Genomic DNA, 18,707 nt, shown 5'->3' on the forward strand with positions numbered 1-18,707 from the left:
ACAGCAGAGAGCCCGATATGGGGCTCAAACTCATGACCCATGAGATTATGACTTGAGCCGAAGTTGGACGCTTAACCGACTGAGCCACCCAGGTTCCCCCGGGAGTATCTTAAAACATATCCCAGGCAACATATCATTTTGCCATTAAGAATCTGAGAAGGGAGCAGTTCTTTAATTCAGTGCTAGGGCAGGTAGAGGGAGTGGTTAAATCACTCTTCTCAATGTCCAACAGTGAGTCTCCATCCCATGGTGAGCTGTAAAGTCTACTTCTTTCAGGACCAGGACTTTTGATAGTATAGGATGGAATAGAGAATACCAGCACATACTGTACATAGTACAACTCAGGACTGTTTTATGAAACTTGTTTCGGTTTGATATGTTTATATATATATATATATATATTATGTCCTGGGTTGCAACGTAGAACTCTCTGTGAGTTGAGAAAAACACCTGAGACATCAATGGTGAAGAGAGCAAGGAGGAATCGTTTCTGAGACAGGAAGAGGAGATTGAAGGTCATTTCTCTCCCTGACCCCCCCAAATCCCACCTTGCTCAAGGTTCCCACTCTGCGGAGTGATGCCAATCCCTTTCCCTGCCCACACTCCTGCTTCCACAGGCTGGATGTGGTGGAGCAAAGGGAATGCAAAGAGGAGACATATTCAAAGAGATTTCCTAGGGAGAACTGATAGGGGCTGATGCCTACAGCAAGGAGGAGGCAAGAGTCAAAGGAGATGCTGAAATGCCCAGCCCGGGTGAGAAGGAAAAGCAGAATCCAGGGGTAGAAAGAGTTAAGTTGAGGGAAGACTTGAAGAGAAGGACAGAGTAGATGATAAGTTAAATCTTAGGCAGGTTAAAGTTGAGGTGATGGTGAGACATGAGCAACGTTGACTTTTCCAGTGGCAATTAGAGATACAAAAAGGAGTCTGAGCAAGAAGAAAAGGCTGCAGACACAGGCGTGGGGCACAGTGCAGTGACTAAGTTCAAGATCTCGCCCCTAGGGAAGGCATGGGTATGTGGGCGGGTCAGTGTCACACAGATCTGTAATGAACAGCAGCTCCTTCTAGGAGGGGCCTTCTGCACTGGCCCGCCCACCAGTCGATACCTTGGATAGAAAGCTCGGCCGACATGGAGGCCTTCCCCGACCCATTCACCACCATGCACGTGTACACTCCCACATCATCTCGGCTGACCTCATGGATTTCCAGAACTTGTACCCCATTCTTCTCAGACATAGATACACGGGCACTTGGCTTCAGGGGAACATCTCCCTGTGGATGGGCAGAGGGTAGTTTGGTCAGAGAAACCTGTTTACCTTTTGGCACTATCCTACCTCCTGCCAATCCCGGGGGGACAGACGCCAGGCACAGGCAGAACCCTTTGCTCCGGGCTCTGTCAACGTGCTCAGAGAGTCGTCCTTGGACAATCCAAGGGCCCTGACTTGAGGTCTATGTGTGTGGTGCGGCATCAGGTCCAGCTTAGAGCAGGCATATGGAAGTTGTTCCAAAGGAGCCCTAGTTCCAAAGGAGCCTAGGACATCCTACATTCCTCACTTTGGTTCTGCTTTGCCTCCCTCTCCTTTATTCTTTTTCCAGGGTCAGTCCAGGAGAATTAGGAAATAGCTAAAAGTGTCCCATCACTCATTTTCATCCAGGAGTTCCATCTATGAAAGCGACTCTCGCAGGCCTTGACCCCAAATGTTCCCCACATCTCCTCAAGGCCCTGATCCCCCTCTCCTCTGCTCTGCCTTCACCTTGTCCAGCCCTGAATGAAACACTCCAGACAGTATTTTGAGATAGGTGGGATCATCTCTGCCTCACAGATAAGGAGACCAGGGTTCCAAGAGACAAATGACTTGCCCAGCATCACATGTTTCACGAATGACGGAGCTGTGGCTTGAAACCTAGTCTCATGACTTCAAATTCCACTCTCTTGACATGGTCATGTCTGCACTGACTCAGAAGTTTAATGCTATTTGGGGAGTATATGGATTATAGGACATTGATGGCTGAGTAACAGAGGCAGAGTGTCCAAATAGGGGCAAGAAGAAGCATGACTACTGACCTACAGAGAACCCTAGAGAACGACTAGAGTTGAAACAGAAGGAACTGATTGGAAAGACAGACTCCTGTCGGTCCAAGGGTCTAACCCTCCACATTCAGGGTCCCCAGGCCTGGGCCAGAGTTGGGGCAGATAAAACCTCACCTTGAGCCACGTGACCTGGGGTTGGGGCCGGCCAGTGATCTTGCAGGAGAACCGTCCCATCTGTCCCTCTTTGACTACGGCTCGGCCCAGCTTGGTAGCAAACTTCGGTGGGCACTCTCCCCAGATGCTGGGACGGGTCTCCACCGCGGGGGCTGCAAATCTGTCCCTGGAAAGAAATCAGCAGAGTGCAGTAGCAATTCAGATATTCTCTCTGCCCTCCACCCCCATCACTTAAGTTGGGTCAGATACCAGCAAAGGGCAACCTTCCCAATTCCGTGCCTCAAACACATTTCTCATGTACCCTCTGGAAACGTCTGTGGCACCAAAGCCTATGTCTTCTACCTCCTGAACATCCAACCAGACTTAATATAAGAGCCTCCCTTGAAGTAAGGTATACCTGAATTCTACTGAGCTCTGGCCAAAAGCCTGGGTTCTGGCCAACAGACTGCAAGCAGAAGTGACGTTTGCCACCTCTCAGCTCAACCCACAAAAACCTCCTGTGAGATTCTCTACACTCTCTCTCTGGATGCAGAAGACCCAAGAGAAGCTCCAAGGCCAAGAGATGATGGAACCATAAGAAGGGAGGAGCCTGGGTCCCTGAAAGATGATGGCAAGGTTTTCCACCTGTTCAAGAATATCTAAGTGGACTTTGCTTGAGTAAAAAAAAAAATCAACTTTCCCTGCATTAAACCATTAAAGTTTAGGGGCTTGTCTGTTATAGCAGCAACTGTTACTTATCTTTACCAATACAGGTTTACTTTCCATAAGAGGTGTCACATATTGATTGCCTCTTCTAGGTCTGCTTACTTACATCTTCTGACTATTGCCTTGATTGTCAGTGATCCCTGCAGACTATGGCCACTTCTTCCTCAGCATTTAGCAGTTGAACCAGTCAAAGGGGCTATCCACAGGCATTGTGTGAGGGCCACCTCACATCCCTGTAGGCTCCTGTGTTAAGTTATTATAGCCCAGGATGTCTAAGAATACTCACACCCTAGACCTGGTTCTGCCAGGTCAGCAGGAAAAGCCAATCTGGCCCTTCCCTTGGTTTGAATATTCCACAACTTACCCCAAGGTTTTGGAAACAACAGGCTGACTGTGCTTCTTCACAAAGGTCCCTGCAAGTAGAAAACAAAGAGAGAGAGGCTTGAAGAGTCGGGTCTGAGCCACCAACTCAGAGCAATGAAAGTCAGAAGAGTCAACAACAGGAGTGGGGATGGGATACTGACAGAAACAGTTCACCCCGACTGAGCCTGTCCTGGGCCAGGCACTATGGTGGGCACTTGACATAACATCATTTAAGGAGGCTGGTACTACATTATCCTTCTATGTTTTAAACAGACGAGAAAAAAGAGATTTAGAAAAGTTAAGTTGCTCGCCCAAGTCACAGAGCCAGTAATAGCGCAGAAATGCATCCGGGTGTGCCTGTTGTAGAACACTCAACCATTCTGCTGAACTATCCCATGCCACTGGACCTTCTACTTAGGGGATTATCTTTGGCGATCCAGGACCTCTCCAGAAGATGAGCCTGTGGAAGGGAAGGAGATGCACACGCATCTCTCGCACTAGATCTATTCACATTTGATACAATCAACATTGCCGCCAGCACCTCACCAGAATCTGCATCAGCAGCACCGTGGATACTACAGGTCCTGGGTAAGGTGGACAGGAAGTAGTTAAATAGCAAACCCAGTCAGGCAGCTGCTACTGGGGAGGGACAACTCCTAATGTGACCAGGAAGTGACCTTAAAGTGGTGGGGTGTTTTTCAGGAATATGGAGGTTTGGGAAAGGAGGACATTTCTGAGACAGTGATCAGCCTGGAAGTTGTTCTCTTTTTGCCACAACCTGGGAATGTTTATAAAACCCTGCCCAAGGCACACATAGAAGGTGTGGAAGTCATTCCCTGAATATCAGCAGGCAGCTGCAATGGGAAATCTGCAGGATGTTTACTGGAAGAGGGGTAAACTTCCTTAAATTCTAGCACCGATCACATCTGTAGGAAGGCATAGGAACACGGGAATGGAGACTGCGTATTTCCCTTGGCCGTATCAGGTTTACGGATGAATGAACCTTCGTGGAAAAGGATTAACAGCTAACACCAGTATCTCATGTAAGTTATGGTTCCAGTGGATTGTCAATTATTGTACATGTATTTCTGTTTAACACAACTATTCAGTGAATTGTGTATAGTTTTCATTCCATAATGTCAGTTTGGTTCTTGCCATTCAATAGTCTATTCAAGGTTAAAAGAACTTCTAAGCAGATAAAAGGAGAAACTTGTTCTGGGAGGACCCAACTGACAATTGCAATCAAGATGCTGGGGCCCCTCAGACACCTTTGGAGGAAGGGCAAACCATTCAGTCCTTTTTGAAAGTATTAGAGCGAATAAGAATCATAAGCTCTAAAGAGACTCTGGTCTTAGACCAGCACCTTCCTTTCTGTGCCTCCAAATCAAAGGAAGTGATGCTAAAAGTAGAAAAGAAAGTTTACAAAGCTTTTCATTTCAGTCTTCTTGGTAACAGTAAAAATTAGAAACTATAAATGTCACACAGTAGGAAGATAATAAGTGGTTAAGTAAAGTGTACAACTGAACATCTTATTCTGCCATAAAACTATGTTTAAGAATATATGAAACATGCAGAAATACACTGCAGTATTTTATCATTTGCTCTTTGGCATACTTCACTTGGGTGGGCTGTGATCCTCTGTACTCTAATGAACTCATCCTGACTACTGTCTTGCCAGACGCAATGGATAATTCTGTCCCCCATCACTCAGGTGCTCAACAGCATTTGACATGGGGCTATTCCACTCCCAAGTACATGCTCCTCCAGACCCTCTGGCTTTTGCCAGGTGCCTACTCTTCGTCAACCACCTTCTCTGTTCCACCTTTGCACGTGGGAGGGCCCGCATGGCTGAGTGGGTCCTAGTTCTGCACTGCTGATTCTCCCTCCCTACCCCCCCCCCCCACCACAGGAAGTTTTAGATATCATTTATAAGCTGATGACTCCCAAACCATATCCCCACCATAACTTCTTCTTTTTTAATTTTTTTAATGTTTATTTATTTTTGAGACAGTGAGAGACGGAGTATGAGTGGAGGAAGGAAAGAGAGAGGGAGACACAGAGTCCGAAGGAGGCTCCAGGCTCTGAGCTGTCAGCACAGAGCCCCATGTGGGGCTCGAACTCATAGACTGTGAGGTCATGACCTGAGCCAAAGTCAGACACTTAACCAACTGAGTGACCCAGGCGCCCCTCCCCACCAGAACTTCTTATTCATTCATCAGAAGTATCCAGAACAGTGCCCAAATCCTTGTAGGATTCAAATTCTTGTAAAATAAATGAACTTTATGGAAAAAAAAGAGAGAGAGAGAGAGAGAGAGAGAGCATCCTACAATATTATGAACTCAATGTGATCTTAAGGAAAAAATAAAGCATCCAAGCACAGGAAAACAACCAGAAGAAAATACATCAAAATATTATTAATAGTAATTATTTTTGGGTGGGAGAACTATGAGTAATTTATTCAGCTGTATTTTTTGAAACCTATAAATATAATGGTAAAGAAAAAGCAAAATGTAATCTAGTTACCAAAAATAAGGGGGGGAAAAAAGAAGGGGCAGATGGAGAAAGAAAGACAAAAAAGGAAAAAGATTCTGCTACCCCAACAGACTACTATCGGCTAAGCACCATGGTATTAGCCACATACCCAATCGCTGAGACGCCCTCTGAAAAATATCAATGTACCATTCACTGCCCTCATCAGGCTACTGTATCACTCATTTCATCTCGGAGCAAAGATTTGATAAAAATTAGACTGATTATCTGATGAATGGATATGCAAAATGTGGTCTATTCCTAGAATGGAATATTATTCAGCCATACAGAGGACTAAAGTACTGCTACATGTTACTACACAGATGAACTCTGGGGAAATTCGCCAAGTGAAAAAAGCCAGACTCAAAAAAATATATGTGATTCCATTTATATGAAATGTTCAGAAGAGGCAAATGGATGGGGACAATGCACATTAGTGGCTCTCCAGGGCCTGGGGGAGGCAGATGGGAGTAACTGCTCAGTGGGGATGCCGGGGGGAGGGGGGGTCTCTGTTCAGGATGATGAATAGTTTTAAAACTAGATGGTGGTGGGGTGCCTGGGTGGCTCAGTTGGTTGAGCGTCCGACTTTGGCTCAGGTCATGATCTCACAGCTCATGAGTTCCAGCCCCGTGTCGTGCTCTGAGCTGAAGCTCAAAGCCTGGAGCCTGCTTTGGAATCTGTCTCTCTCTCTCTCTCTGCTCCTCCCCTGCTCTCTCTCTCTCTCAAGAATAAATAAACATTAAAAAAATGAAAACTAGATGGTGGTGATAGTAGCACAATATGGTGAATGTACTTATTGCCACTGAATTCACTTTAAAATGATGAAAATGGTAAATTGATGTGTATTTTAACCACAGTAAAAAAAATAGACTAAGCATTTTTAAGACTCTCGGGAGCTAAACATCTTAATCCAAAGGCTAAAATTCCTGTATTACTTTAAAAAAATAGAGCAAAAATATGGCACTGCCTAAAAGAACAGCAAAAGAATGCTGTCTGGAGGAACTTTTATATCAGGGTGAGAGCAGTTTATGGTATGATCCAAAGGTAACACACCAAGCAGGCAGCTAGAAATGGAACGGAGTGCTTATTTTAATGTGAGTTAACACTGGAGAGTGGACATCAAAACCAAAAGAGAATGTGGGCTAAAATAACCAACAAGGTCTATTTATAGGCAAAAATTTGAAGTTGCAAGTTGTCAGATAAGGCAAAATTAATTTTGTGAAAGTATGAAAATCTGGCAGAACAGTAAGGCTAGGGAAGAAAATAAGTGGAAAGGGGATTAGGATGGAAATGCCAAAAATAGAAGAGTAGGTTAAGAGAACTGATGAAGACAGGATCGAGTTAGCGAGGGGGGAAGAAAAGGCCAAGGCACTGAAAATATTGAACCAGTTCTCTTAGATTTTTCAAGGACGAGTAAAAGAGAACGCTGGCAGGTTTTAGGAGTGAAAAGTTCAACAGTGGAGGGAACGAGGGTTTTTTTGTTAAAGGACACATAAAGACCGGGTTGAGACAGAGAATGCTACCGACAAGGGGAGTAATGTGATCAAGATGGCAAGGAGAAGTGATGCTTCCAAAATACGTGATGATTTAACTATCACCCAGACAGGGACTCTCTGCACTGGAAGTGACATAAGTAATAATTCTGCCAGGACAACAAAAGTAAACCAGGATTGTTCTAGGCAAACCAGGGAGCAGATGCCCTACTTTGCAGGCAACATCAGAGTGGATTTTAAGGACTGCTTACAACAGTGTTGTTGTTGTTGTTTTGAAGTTATCTATTTATTCACTTACAGACGAGGGGAGGGGCAGAGAGAGAGGGAGAGAGAGAGAATCCCAGGCAGGCTCCACGCTGTCAGTGCAAAGCCCGACACTGGGCTCATCTCACAAACCATGAGATCATGACCTGAGCCAAAATCAAGAGTCGGATGCTGACCTGACTCGGCCACCCAAGTGCCCTCAAACAGTGGTTCTTATCAGAAAAAAATGCCCATTTTTTATAACAGATATTTAGTAATGCCCCCTGTGCCATCCTGAATCAAAGTTTACTGCTAACTCCCATATTTCATCTCAAGAAGAAAATAAATATAAAGCCCCAACTAAAATATTAAGGGAAAATAAATTATAATGATACCGATTTCAATATGTAAATGTCCAACCATGACTATTTCAGTATGTAAATGCTCAGGTGCACTAGAAGACACGATGAGGTCACACCGACTCATGGGCATATTTGGATTTAAAAGCAAATGATGTAGAAAAGCACTGTACGAGCAGTCCAGGAAAATGAAAGGACACAGGTAAACAGGTGGACAACTGAAAAATAAAAGAGTTGAAGAAAGAATTACTTCTCAATAAAGAGAGAAAAAAATAAAAAGAAAAATGCTAATATAGCCTAAAGAAAGGTAGTGTTAGGATAAATGGCAGAACAGACATGTTATATACAAAAAAAAAAAAGGCATGAAATGACCTTAAAGGAAGATAATAAAGCAAGACAGGTTACAGACACTGGGGTAGAGAAAATGAAAAACACAAGACTGTGTATGTGTGTGTGTGCATGTGCTCGTGTGTGTGTGTGTGTGGTGTACGTGCTTGTGTGTATGGTGTCACTAACTCTCTCCCCTTTCCTCCCGTCCTCATCTTCGGAATCCCAATCTGTGCCTAAATCTGACTCGTTCCTCCAGGACTCGCCCAAGTCTGTCCTCCAAGAAGACACCGCAGACTATTTCAGCCTCCAGGGGTCTCATTCTCCTCTGAGTTTACAAAGCCCATGTGCCGATTATTGGGCAAATAAACCCGTGCTGCCTTGGCTGGAGTTCTGCTTTGACTTAGCTTTTAATGAGCCTAGGTCCTATCTGACCAACCAACTTCCTGCAGAAAGGGTCCGACAAAGTACTCTGTCTCCCACATGGCACCGCACAAAGTCAGCACCTCATAAATACACCCACATGTTGAATCATAACTGCAATATAATAATGAAATGTGAGGTCAAGAAAGTCAGTCTCTTGAGAGCAATACCAAACTCTCTTGCTGCCCTGAGAGCCCAGCACAAAGTCAGCACATTCAATACAGTCTGATGAGAGCCGTGGACTGCTGGCTAAGGGCTGGGGACAGGTCGGAGATGGGGAGGAGTGAGACCCGTGAAAGGGGGCAATGTCAGCAGGGACAAAGCCGGGCCAGTCAGGGGCACTAGCAATACTGTGGAGGGGAGAAGAGGGGAAAGGAGAGGGGAGGGTGAAAATAAAGGAGGAAAGGGAGTCAAGGTGAAGGGGGTTTGGGAGTCACCCTTCAGGAGCAGAAAGGAGACCAAATGATTTGCATGTGGCTCTTCCATATAGCAAGTAAGTGAGGCTTCTGCCAAGGCCGTCTTGACACACAACTGTTTCACTACCAAGAGATCTGTGGGGCAGAAAGAACAATGTTCATTTCTAACACATTTTTATTGTTAACTTTGATGAGACAGAAATGGACAAAAACTCAGAGCTTTTAAAATCCTGGCTGAAATTTAAAAAATAATTTTTAATGTTTATTTATTTTTGAGAGAGAGAGACAGAACGTGAATGGGGGAGGGGCAGAGAGAGAGGGAGACACAGAATCTGAAACAGGCTCCAGGCTCTGAGCTGTCAGCACACAGTCTGATGTGGGGCTCGAACTTGGGAATGGCACGATCATGACCTGAGCCAAAGTCGGAGGCTTAACCGACTGAGCCACCCAAGTGCTGCTGGATTTTAATGTTTTTTATTTATTTTTGAGAGACAGAAAGAGACAGAGCAAACAGGGAAAGAGAAGAGAGAGAGGGAGACACAGAATCCCAAGCAGGCTCCAGGCTCTGAGCTGTCAGCACAGAGCCCGACACAGGGCTTCAATTCATGAACTGTGAGATCATGATGTAAACCAAAGTTGAACGCTTAACCGACTGAGCCACCCAGGCACCCCTAGATAGGGCATATGCTCCTACAAAAAAGGAAGGGGCATCAGGGAGTGTTATAAACTGAGTTTATACAGAATGTCAATGGGAAATACGATTACAGATCTTTAGGTAGGTGGGAAATGTAGATATAAAAAAATAGTACAAAAGAAATAAGAGCACACACAGGCAAACACACACACAAGGAGAGGCACAACAGGCATTCTTGAGGAATACAAGGATTTAAGACTCAGCTGCTGTAAACAGACATGGGCTCAAAATCCATAATGTCATCAATCTAATCCAATGTGAAAATAAAGGGGATCTGAGAAATCTGTCCCTAAAAAAGGGTAGTGGCAAAAAAATGTGGCACAGGAGCATTTCCTACAAATTCAAAATCCCCCAGGAAAGCGGGTGTCAGTGGTGCCAGTATAGCTGGAGTAGCAGTCATGAGGGCCACTCTTCTCCCTTAGGTCCCATGACATGGGGTCACTGTCCCCTCTGCTGCCAAACTCCCAGCAGCTTGCCGCCTGACCCTCTCTCTCCCACACTGTCAGGGGGCCTTGGCTTGAGGGACAGGGGTTTCATGGGGGTATAGAGAGTGGAGGCTGCAGCGCCGGGGAGGCTGGGGCAAGTGGGAAGTGTGCTTGGGTAGGAGGTGAGCAGGAGGCCGACCTTCTGGAAGAGGAAAGCCGGGCAGACCACAGGAGCACAAGCCTTGTTTGGAAGAGGGGCAACTAAAAGGCAAAGCAAACCCCTACAGCCCTTAGCACCCACTGAGCCAGCCAGTGGTGTGGATTAGGGAGGAACTGAGGAAAATCCGTATCTTTCTGGGATAAAGGACAAGTGCTAAACAAGCAAAGTGGAGGTGAGGGGCAGAGGGGAGCGGCTTTCTATCATTTCATTGGCTGGCATGCCATTAAAAGATCCAGCACACTGATCTCTCCAGTTTGGATCTGGAAAATGCTTTCTATGGGGAAATGGAAACAACTGTTTTCTCAATTTCCAGAAAATTGATGCTCAAAGACAGGAAACCAATGGCATCCTGCACCCCGCCCACCCTCCCCCCCCCCCCACACACCCTTCAGTGAGATATTTTGCCCAAATCAAATCGTGTTATTTTCTTCCTTGATACCCTCCAGTGGCTTTCCGTCACCAGGGTCTAAGTCCTGCCTGCCTCTCCAGACATAACCTCTCTCTGCTGACCCCACTAACTGTCTCACTATTTCCCACTCTAAAATATGTCTGCAAATACTCCCACAATTTTTTGGTGCTTTATTTCTGGTCTCAGGACCAGATTTGGATTACATAGAGGCCAAGCCAGAGGGATAGAGAGTCCACGTCAGGAAGAAGCCCTCAAGTAACGACAGACGGGGAAATGGGAATACACACTTGAGCTCCCGCACCCTTCGGTTAGCTCTGAGTTCCCAGGGCCACTCGTCTCCCTTAAATCCCAGGACATGAGGTCACTCTTTGTCCCGCCGTCACATTCCAGGCAGCCCGCTACCTGGCCCTCTTTCTTACACATGGTCAGGGAGCTCTTAATTCTACTGCCAAAGTTATATTTGTTACTTAGTTATAGTCTCTCTTTCCCAATAACTCCAAGGAGGCAGCTACTCTGTCTGAACTGCTCTGCTCTGTCTCCAGTGCCTAACACAGACAGGAGCAGAGTGGTGCACAGGGCAGTGGAAGGAGGCAGAGGAGGAGGAATCTGCACGAAGGATGGGGCACCTAACAGAGAGAGAAGAAAGACTGATGGCCAAGGCTGGGTCCAAAAAAGAGGGGGGAAGCTAGGTTTTTGACCTTCCTATTTATTTCAAAGAAAACTCCCCAAGAGGAGGGAGCTCCTGGCCAAATCTATTCCCCAGTGAACACGTATTCGTTATTTTAAAATTTACTTTAAAAAATTGTTCCTTGCATTTTTAAAAAATTATTTTAGAGAGAGAGCAGATGCACATGGGAGAGGGGCAGAGGGAGAGAGAGAATCCTAGACAGGCTCAATGCTCAGCAAGGAGCTCCACGGCGCTCGATCCCACGATCCTGGGATCACGACCTGGGCCGAAATCAAGAGTCGAATGCCTAGCTAGCTGACTGAGCCACCCAGGCGCCCCCAAAACTGTTCACTGCATTCTAATGCAGAGTGGTCAATGGACTGGAATGTATGTTTCAGAGACGAAAGTAAACTTTATCTACGTCCTCTGAAACTACTGCTCTTGCTACTCCTCTTCTCCTAAAATAACCCTTTATTTCTCAACATTACCTTTATAGCTTTCTCACTGCCCATTGCACCGGACACGTCAATCGTGGCTAGGATAACCATGTAATTTATTATCTACACTGGGACTCTTTCAAAAGTCAAAGAAGGCTCCATTTGTAATCACACTGGCAGAGTATAAGCCACACCCTAGTGACACCTGCCATGACCACAGGCCTGCAAAAGTGACAACCACCTGCAGCCATGTTCTATACCCATTACCTGCCCTGTACCAGTGCAGGTTGGAACATGGTGGCACCTGTCCCAAGGATGACCAATCCTAATCTTGCCAGCAACATGGAGGAAGGATAGTTTGAGAGTTAGCTCTGGTTATGTTATACCTGGTCTCTGCATGTCTTTTCTTGGCTTTGTGGCTGCTTTCTCACAACCTATGTGCACATGTTCCCATTCTGCCTTTCCAGACCATATCATATACCACTGCTAACTCTCATAGAAGCTTTGTGTTACTTAGCTGATATTCCTAATGAATAGCTTAAAAAAGAGAAATATGTTAATCAGATTCCATGAAATAATTCAGGAATATTCTAATAAAGTATTTAGTAGGTGTGATGGTTAATTTTGTTTGTCAATTTACTGAGACAAAGCTTGCCTAGATATTTGGTCAAACACTATTCTGGATGTTTGTGTGAGGGTGTTTTTGGATGAGATCAACATTGAAATCAGTAGCCTGAGTAAAACAGTTGCCATCTCCAATGTGGGTGGGCCTCATCTAATCAGTTGAAGATCTGAATAGAATGAAAAGGCTGACCCTCTCTCAAATAAGGAGGCATTCCTCCTGCCTGACTACCTTTGACCTGGGACATGGGTTCTTCCTCTGTGGTTGACTCCATCTGAAATATCAACTCTTCTGGGTTTTGAGCCTGCCGGCCTTTGCACTGAAATGACACCATCAACTCCCCTGGTTCTCAGGCCTTTGGACTTGGATTGGAACTACAGGGTTGGCTCCCCTGGGTCTTCAGCTTGCTGACTGCACATCTTGGGACTTGTCAGCCTCCACAATCACGTGAGCCAATTTCTTGTAATGAATCTCTTTCCACGTATATATGTACAATCTATTCCGTCTCTCTGGAGTACCCTAACCATAGGTATAAGCAGCAGCCCACTGGTTCTCAAAGTATTGGTCCCAGTATGCAGCAGTATCAGCAGCATCAGCATCACCAAGAAAACTGTTATAAGTGAAAATTCTTGAGCCCATCCCAACCTCCTAAATCAGAAACTCTGGGGCAGGCCTAGCATTTTGTGGTTTCAGAAATATCCTTCAGGTGATTCTGATACATGCTCACATGTGAGAATTACTGTATTAGGCTAAAGATATCACATCGGTAATTGAATCCTTCTTTGCTACTCAAAGTGTGATCTACGGACCAGCAGCATGGGCATCCTCTGGGACTGATTACAACGGCAGACACTCAGGCTCCCACTCCAGACCCATGGAATCAGAACCTGCATTTTTAACAAGTTTCCTAGGGGGATTCGTGTGTCCCTGCGTTTGCACCAAACAATCCTGTAAGGTGAGTATAGGCCATCCTGAGGCCTGGATTTCCTCTGGGCCTGCCAGTTTGGCTTACCCTGAGCTCCTGAGCTCAAGTCTTAAAATGAACCCTTTATTACTTGAAATGAGCTAAGTGAATCCTTGGTCCCTGGAACACAAAACTCAGACCACCAAGTATGGGGCACCTCTGTCATTTCAGCATAACCCCTCACTCCACCCCAAGTTCTAGACTCACTCTGTGGATGTCATTGCCCAGGACTACTCACCACCTTATTCATATAAGGTGGGTTTTCTTTCCTTTTTTTTTTTTTTTTTTTTTCCTGCTAAGCCTTGTTTATCCCTATTTAAATGGGAGCTTCTGGAGCTGTGCTGTCCAATGATAGGCATTAGCCATATGTGGCTATTGAGCTCTTGAAATACAATTAATCTGAATCAAGATGTGCTGTAAGTGTAAAATATACCCCAAAGGCTGAAGACTGTAAAATATCTCATTAATAATTTTATACTAATTATATGCTGAAATGTTAGTATCTTGGATATATTGGGTTAAGGAAAATATTTTATGAAAATTGTCTTCACCTCTTTTATTTATTTATTTATTTATTTATTTATTTATTTATTTATTTTTATTTTTTCAATATATGAAGTTTATTGTCAACTTGGTTTCCATACAACACCCAGTGCTCATCCCAAAAGGTGCCCTCCTCAATACCCATCACCCACCCTCCCCTCCCTCCCACACCCCATCAACCCTCAGTTTGTTCTCAGTTTTTAAGAGTCTCTTATGCTTTGGCTCTCTTCCACTCTAACCTCTTTTTTTTTTTTCCTTCCCCTCCCCCATGGATTTCTGTTAAGTTTCTCAGGATCCACATATGAGTGAAACCATATGGTATCTGTCTTTCTCTGTATGGCTTATTTCACTTAGCATCACACTCTCCAGTTCCATCCATGTTGCTACAAAGGGCCATATTTCATTCTTTCTCATTGCCACGTAGTACTCCATTGTGTATATAAACCACAATTTCTTTATCCATTCATCAGTTGGTGGACATTTAAGTTCTTTCCATAATTTGGCTATTGTTGAGAGTGCTGCTATAAACATTGGGGTACAAGTGCCCCTATGCATCAGTACTCCTGTATCCCTTGGGTAAATTCCTAGCAGTGCTATTGCTGGGTCACAGGGTAGGTCTATTTTTAATTTTTTGAGGAACCTTCACACTGTTTTCCAGAGTGGCTGCACCAATTTGCATTCCCACCAACAGTGCAAGAGGGTTCCTGTTTCTCCACATCCTCTCCAGCATCTATAGTCTCCTGATTTGTTCATTTTGGCCACTCTGACTGGCGTGAATTCACCTCTTTTTTTTAATGTGGCTACTTAAGATTCTATACATGGCTTAGAAAACTTAAGATTCTATACATGGCTCGCATTATATTTCTATGGACAGCTGTGCTGGAGAACAGGCCTGTGGCCCCGCAACTAGAAGGAAAGCTCCCAGAGGGCAGGAACTGTGTCTCTTCTTTGCTCTGTGGCAAGTCTCTGTGACCAACCCCCTGGAGGTGGGTGCATGTCAGGACTGGCTGCGGAGAGCCTTTCCAGGGCTCACACTGGGGCTGCATTCCACTACATAAGGTCATTGTATGAATGGTCCTATCGTTAAGGCATCTGTGCTCATGGAGGATGTTGTATGTTTCCTGGCCTGGTGACCAAACAGGCAATCAGACGAGAGAGCATATTCATCTATTCTCCATGCAAGGATTTCTCTCTGGAAGTAGTGCTCAGGATGTTGATACTGGGTTCAAATATCACAAGGCTACATTTACCCAGTACCTACTATTTTCCAATGCTACACTGATCCTTACACAGCTCTGTGGGGTAGCTGTTAATTCCAGTGTACAGAAAAGGAAATAAGGCTCCAAAAGGAGAAATTCCCCATAGTTAGAAATGAGTGGAACTAAATTCCAAGACCATTTAACAACGCTGCCTTCTGAGTCTGACCACTAGGGGGTCAAGAGTCTTCACATATGAATTCTACTCTTAATTCCAGGACCTCTGATCTTTCCAAGTAAGAAGCCTAGCACAGAGTTGGTGAGAAGGCAGGTGGCTGCTAGATCCCCTTTGTAAGAATTTCCATTCCCCACCAGGCCCATGATCTATAGGGTGGTCCTAAGCCACAGATGAAATGGCCCTTTGATGCAGAAGCAGAATGCATACACGGCCATTCACATTTAAAGACACTGCAGCTTTTCGGCCATTCTCTCTCCTAGGATTAGAACCTAAAACGTCTCAAGTGGTCTGAGCCTAAGTCTCCCCAAATTAAAACCAAATGGGAGGGGACAGGATTGAGAGCCTTAGTCTTCTCTCCTTCCTCTGTAGCTCTCCTGTCTTGTTTCCTTTCTGTTGCCCACATCTCAATTATGCAGGAAAAAATTTTAGTAGATCATCAGCTCTAACTTCCTCAAAAGTGGGAGTTGAAAAAAAAGGTTTCATATTACTTGGGTTTTAGGTACCTCCTCTGCGTGCCTAACCAACTCCATTCCTTTAAAATGGATCACAGAAAACAAAGGCTAGCCCAGGATATAGAGATCACTGAATTTAAACCCTTTATTCTGTAGGAACAGAGGTCCAGGGGTTTAAAGTCACACATATGATTGGTGAAAGCTGGGACCAGAACCTTGGATCTCTGACTCATAAATCCCCATTTCCCCGGCAATAAACAGAAAGTCAGAAAAGGAGTATTATAGACTGAACTTTTGTGTCTACCCAAATTCATATGTTGAAGTCCTACCCCTCAGTGTGACTGTATTTGGAGAAAGGGCCACAGAGGTGATAAAGGTTCAATGAGGTCATAAGGGTGGGGCCCTAATCCAGTAGAGCTGTTGCCCTTATAAGAAGAGGAAGAGACACTGGTGCTCTCTCTCTGCCATATGAGGACACAATGGCCATCTGCAAGCTAGGAAGAGAGCTCTCATCAGAAACCAAACACACCCTCCAGAACTGTGAGAAAATACATTTCTATTATTTAAGCCAGCTAGTCTGTGGTATTTTGTTATGGCAGCTTGAGTTGACTAATACAAGGGGGGAAAGTAATTTTTATTTATGGATATTGAAAAAGTGCATAATGTAGGGGAAAGCACAGCACCAGAACTGTCCAAGATGAGGGCCACTCAGAGACTCTGATCAGGTGCCACTTTCCATTTGGAATGCTCCAGCCCACAGGCACTTGAAGGTCATTAAAAGGAATGAGTCACTCAGTTAAATAATTCGGGGAAAGCATCCAAACTATGCACATTCTGTTCTGTGAAACAGCCTGTCTTTCAATGATGTAGGGAAGCAGGGAAAACATTGGCCCGGGTGCACCTCACCCCCTCTGGAACCTTCCCTGGCTACCTTAATCCTCTCATACAGTGTCCCTCAAAACCAGGTTGGGAAGACTGTCTCCTGAGAGAGGAGAAAGTGAGTCTGACCTTCTGGTTTATAAGCCCCTGGAAAGGCTTATAAGCTGAGGTCAAGGGAGCCTCGTCATAACTCTGAGGGTCTGACAAACCCCCATGTCCTTTCAGACATCAGGCCTTTAAGCAGCAGCCAGTGGCCTGAACTGGAAATGTTCTCCTCAGTGGAGGGGCTTCAGCATGTGGGGGATACACTAACAGCAAAAGAAACAGTTTTACTTATGGTCAATGTTTTTCCTGGAAGTTTTACAGTTAATAAAGTTGATAGAATTTTTTAAGTACAGAGGGGAAAAGGAAGACAAAATAATTAGTGTTAACACATTGGTATGTTTATCTCCTATATATTTTTCTGAGTTTTACAAAATTTTTATAAATGAGCAAGTATTACTTTATAATGATGATAAGAAACACTGCTCATTCATTCCCAAATATTTCAGTACCTATCCTATGCCAGGAAGTTTTCTAGGTGCTAGAGATACAGCAAAAACAATATAAAGTCCTTCTCTTCCTAGCATTTCTAGTTAGAGGTTCAGGGGGAGTGGGAAGACGGAGAGTTCTGGGGTTAGGGTGGTCAGAAAGGGTCCTCTAAGGAGGGGACCTGGAAACAGAGACCTGAAGGAGGACAGGGAACGGCAGGGGAAGGCCCTGAGACCTGCTGAAGGAAGGGCGGTGGGGAGCAGGGAGGTGACAGCTTGACCACAGTGGAGGGAGCCTGGCCAGGAGTGGTTGATGAGTCTGGAGAGCCAGGTGGGGCCAGTCTGGCTTCAGTCTCAGTGTGAGGGGAAGCCATAGGAAGGCTAGAGCAGGCAAGTGAGGTGATGTGAGGTTGACCGTGTCTCCTGGGATGCCTCCCTTGTTCTCAGGAACCACATTTCCCCCATTAGACTAAAAGGTCCTGAGTTCAGAGCTCAGCACGCTTTCCCTTGTGGGTTTCTCTTCTGCCCGAGAGGGGCAGAAGCAGGAGCTGCAGGCCTTGGGGAGACTGACAGCTCATCTCCCACCACGATTCTCGCTTCCTGAAACTCACCTTCTACAGTCAACTCCACTGTCACCTGGCGGGCACCACTATCATTGGTGGCTTCACAGGTATACTTTCCCTTGTCGTCCTCACGGACAGCATGAATCACAAGGCTGAAAGTCCCCCGGATACCGCAATCTAGCAGGAAGCGGCCCCCACCGGTGATGGGTTGCCCATTTCGGTGCCACGTCACCTGGGGCTCTGGGTAACCCCGGACCTTCAAGGAAAAGAAGAAAGGGTGAGAGCTTATACTTAAGGAGTGCTTCTTATGTGCCTGGTGTTGTTCTGGGTGCTTTTGCACGTATTAACCACTTAATCCTCATAACATCCCTTGGAGCAGATACTACTTTCATGGCATGAAGAAACTGAGGCACGGAGAGTCTTTCAGTAGATTTTCTGAGGCCTCAAAGGTAGAAAGGGGCAGAGCCAGGCATCCTGGCTCCAGAGCCCACTATGCAAGTGACTCAAGCCTGGCTACATATTAGAATCACCAGGGGAGGCTTTAAAAAAATACTAGTGCCCAGCTCCTACCTTGGATAGATTAAATCAAAATTTCAGGGGGTGGGGACTAAGCCTGGGCATTCTGGACCAGGGCTTCCCATTTGGATATTCAAATAAATCACTTGTTAAAATGCAGATTCTGCTTCTCTAGGTCTGGGGTGGAGCCAGAGATTCTTCAGTTCAGACAAGGTCTCAGATGGTGCTGATGCTTCTGGTCTCCAGAACTCACCCTGAGTGGCAAGGTTCTAGACTGGAGTCACCCGGGAT

The 18,707-nt window shown here is 45.4% G+C and overlaps 1 protein-coding gene across 5 annotated transcripts in view; it reads right to left on the reverse strand.

Annotated features, from left to right (window-relative positions):
• Positions 1 to 18,707, reverse strand: part of MYLK (myosin light chain kinase) — a 278,996-nt gene that overhangs the window by 120,722 nt on the left and 139,567 nt on the right. For all 5 annotated transcript variants that reach the window (XM_042903128.1, XM_042903127.1, XM_042903126.1 and 2 more), the window contains 4 exons: positions 17,949 to 18,156; positions 3,273 to 3,321; positions 2,204 to 2,369; positions 1,104 to 1,269 (listed from right to left, as the gene is read on the reverse strand). In XM_042903128.1, the coding sequence (XP_042759062.1) occupies positions 1,104 to 1,269; positions 2,204 to 2,369; positions 3,273 to 3,321; positions 17,949 to 18,156 (589 nt within the window). The remainder of the gene's footprint in view (positions 1 to 1,103; positions 1,270 to 2,203; positions 2,370 to 3,272; positions 3,322 to 17,948; positions 18,157 to 18,707) is intronic.

Source organism: Panthera leo, chromosome C2, assembly GCF_018350215.1.
Source record: "Panthera leo isolate Ple1 chromosome C2, P.leo_Ple1_pat1.1, whole genome shotgun sequence".
Lineage (NCBI taxonomy): Eukaryota > Metazoa > Chordata > Mammalia > Carnivora > Felidae > Panthera > Panthera leo.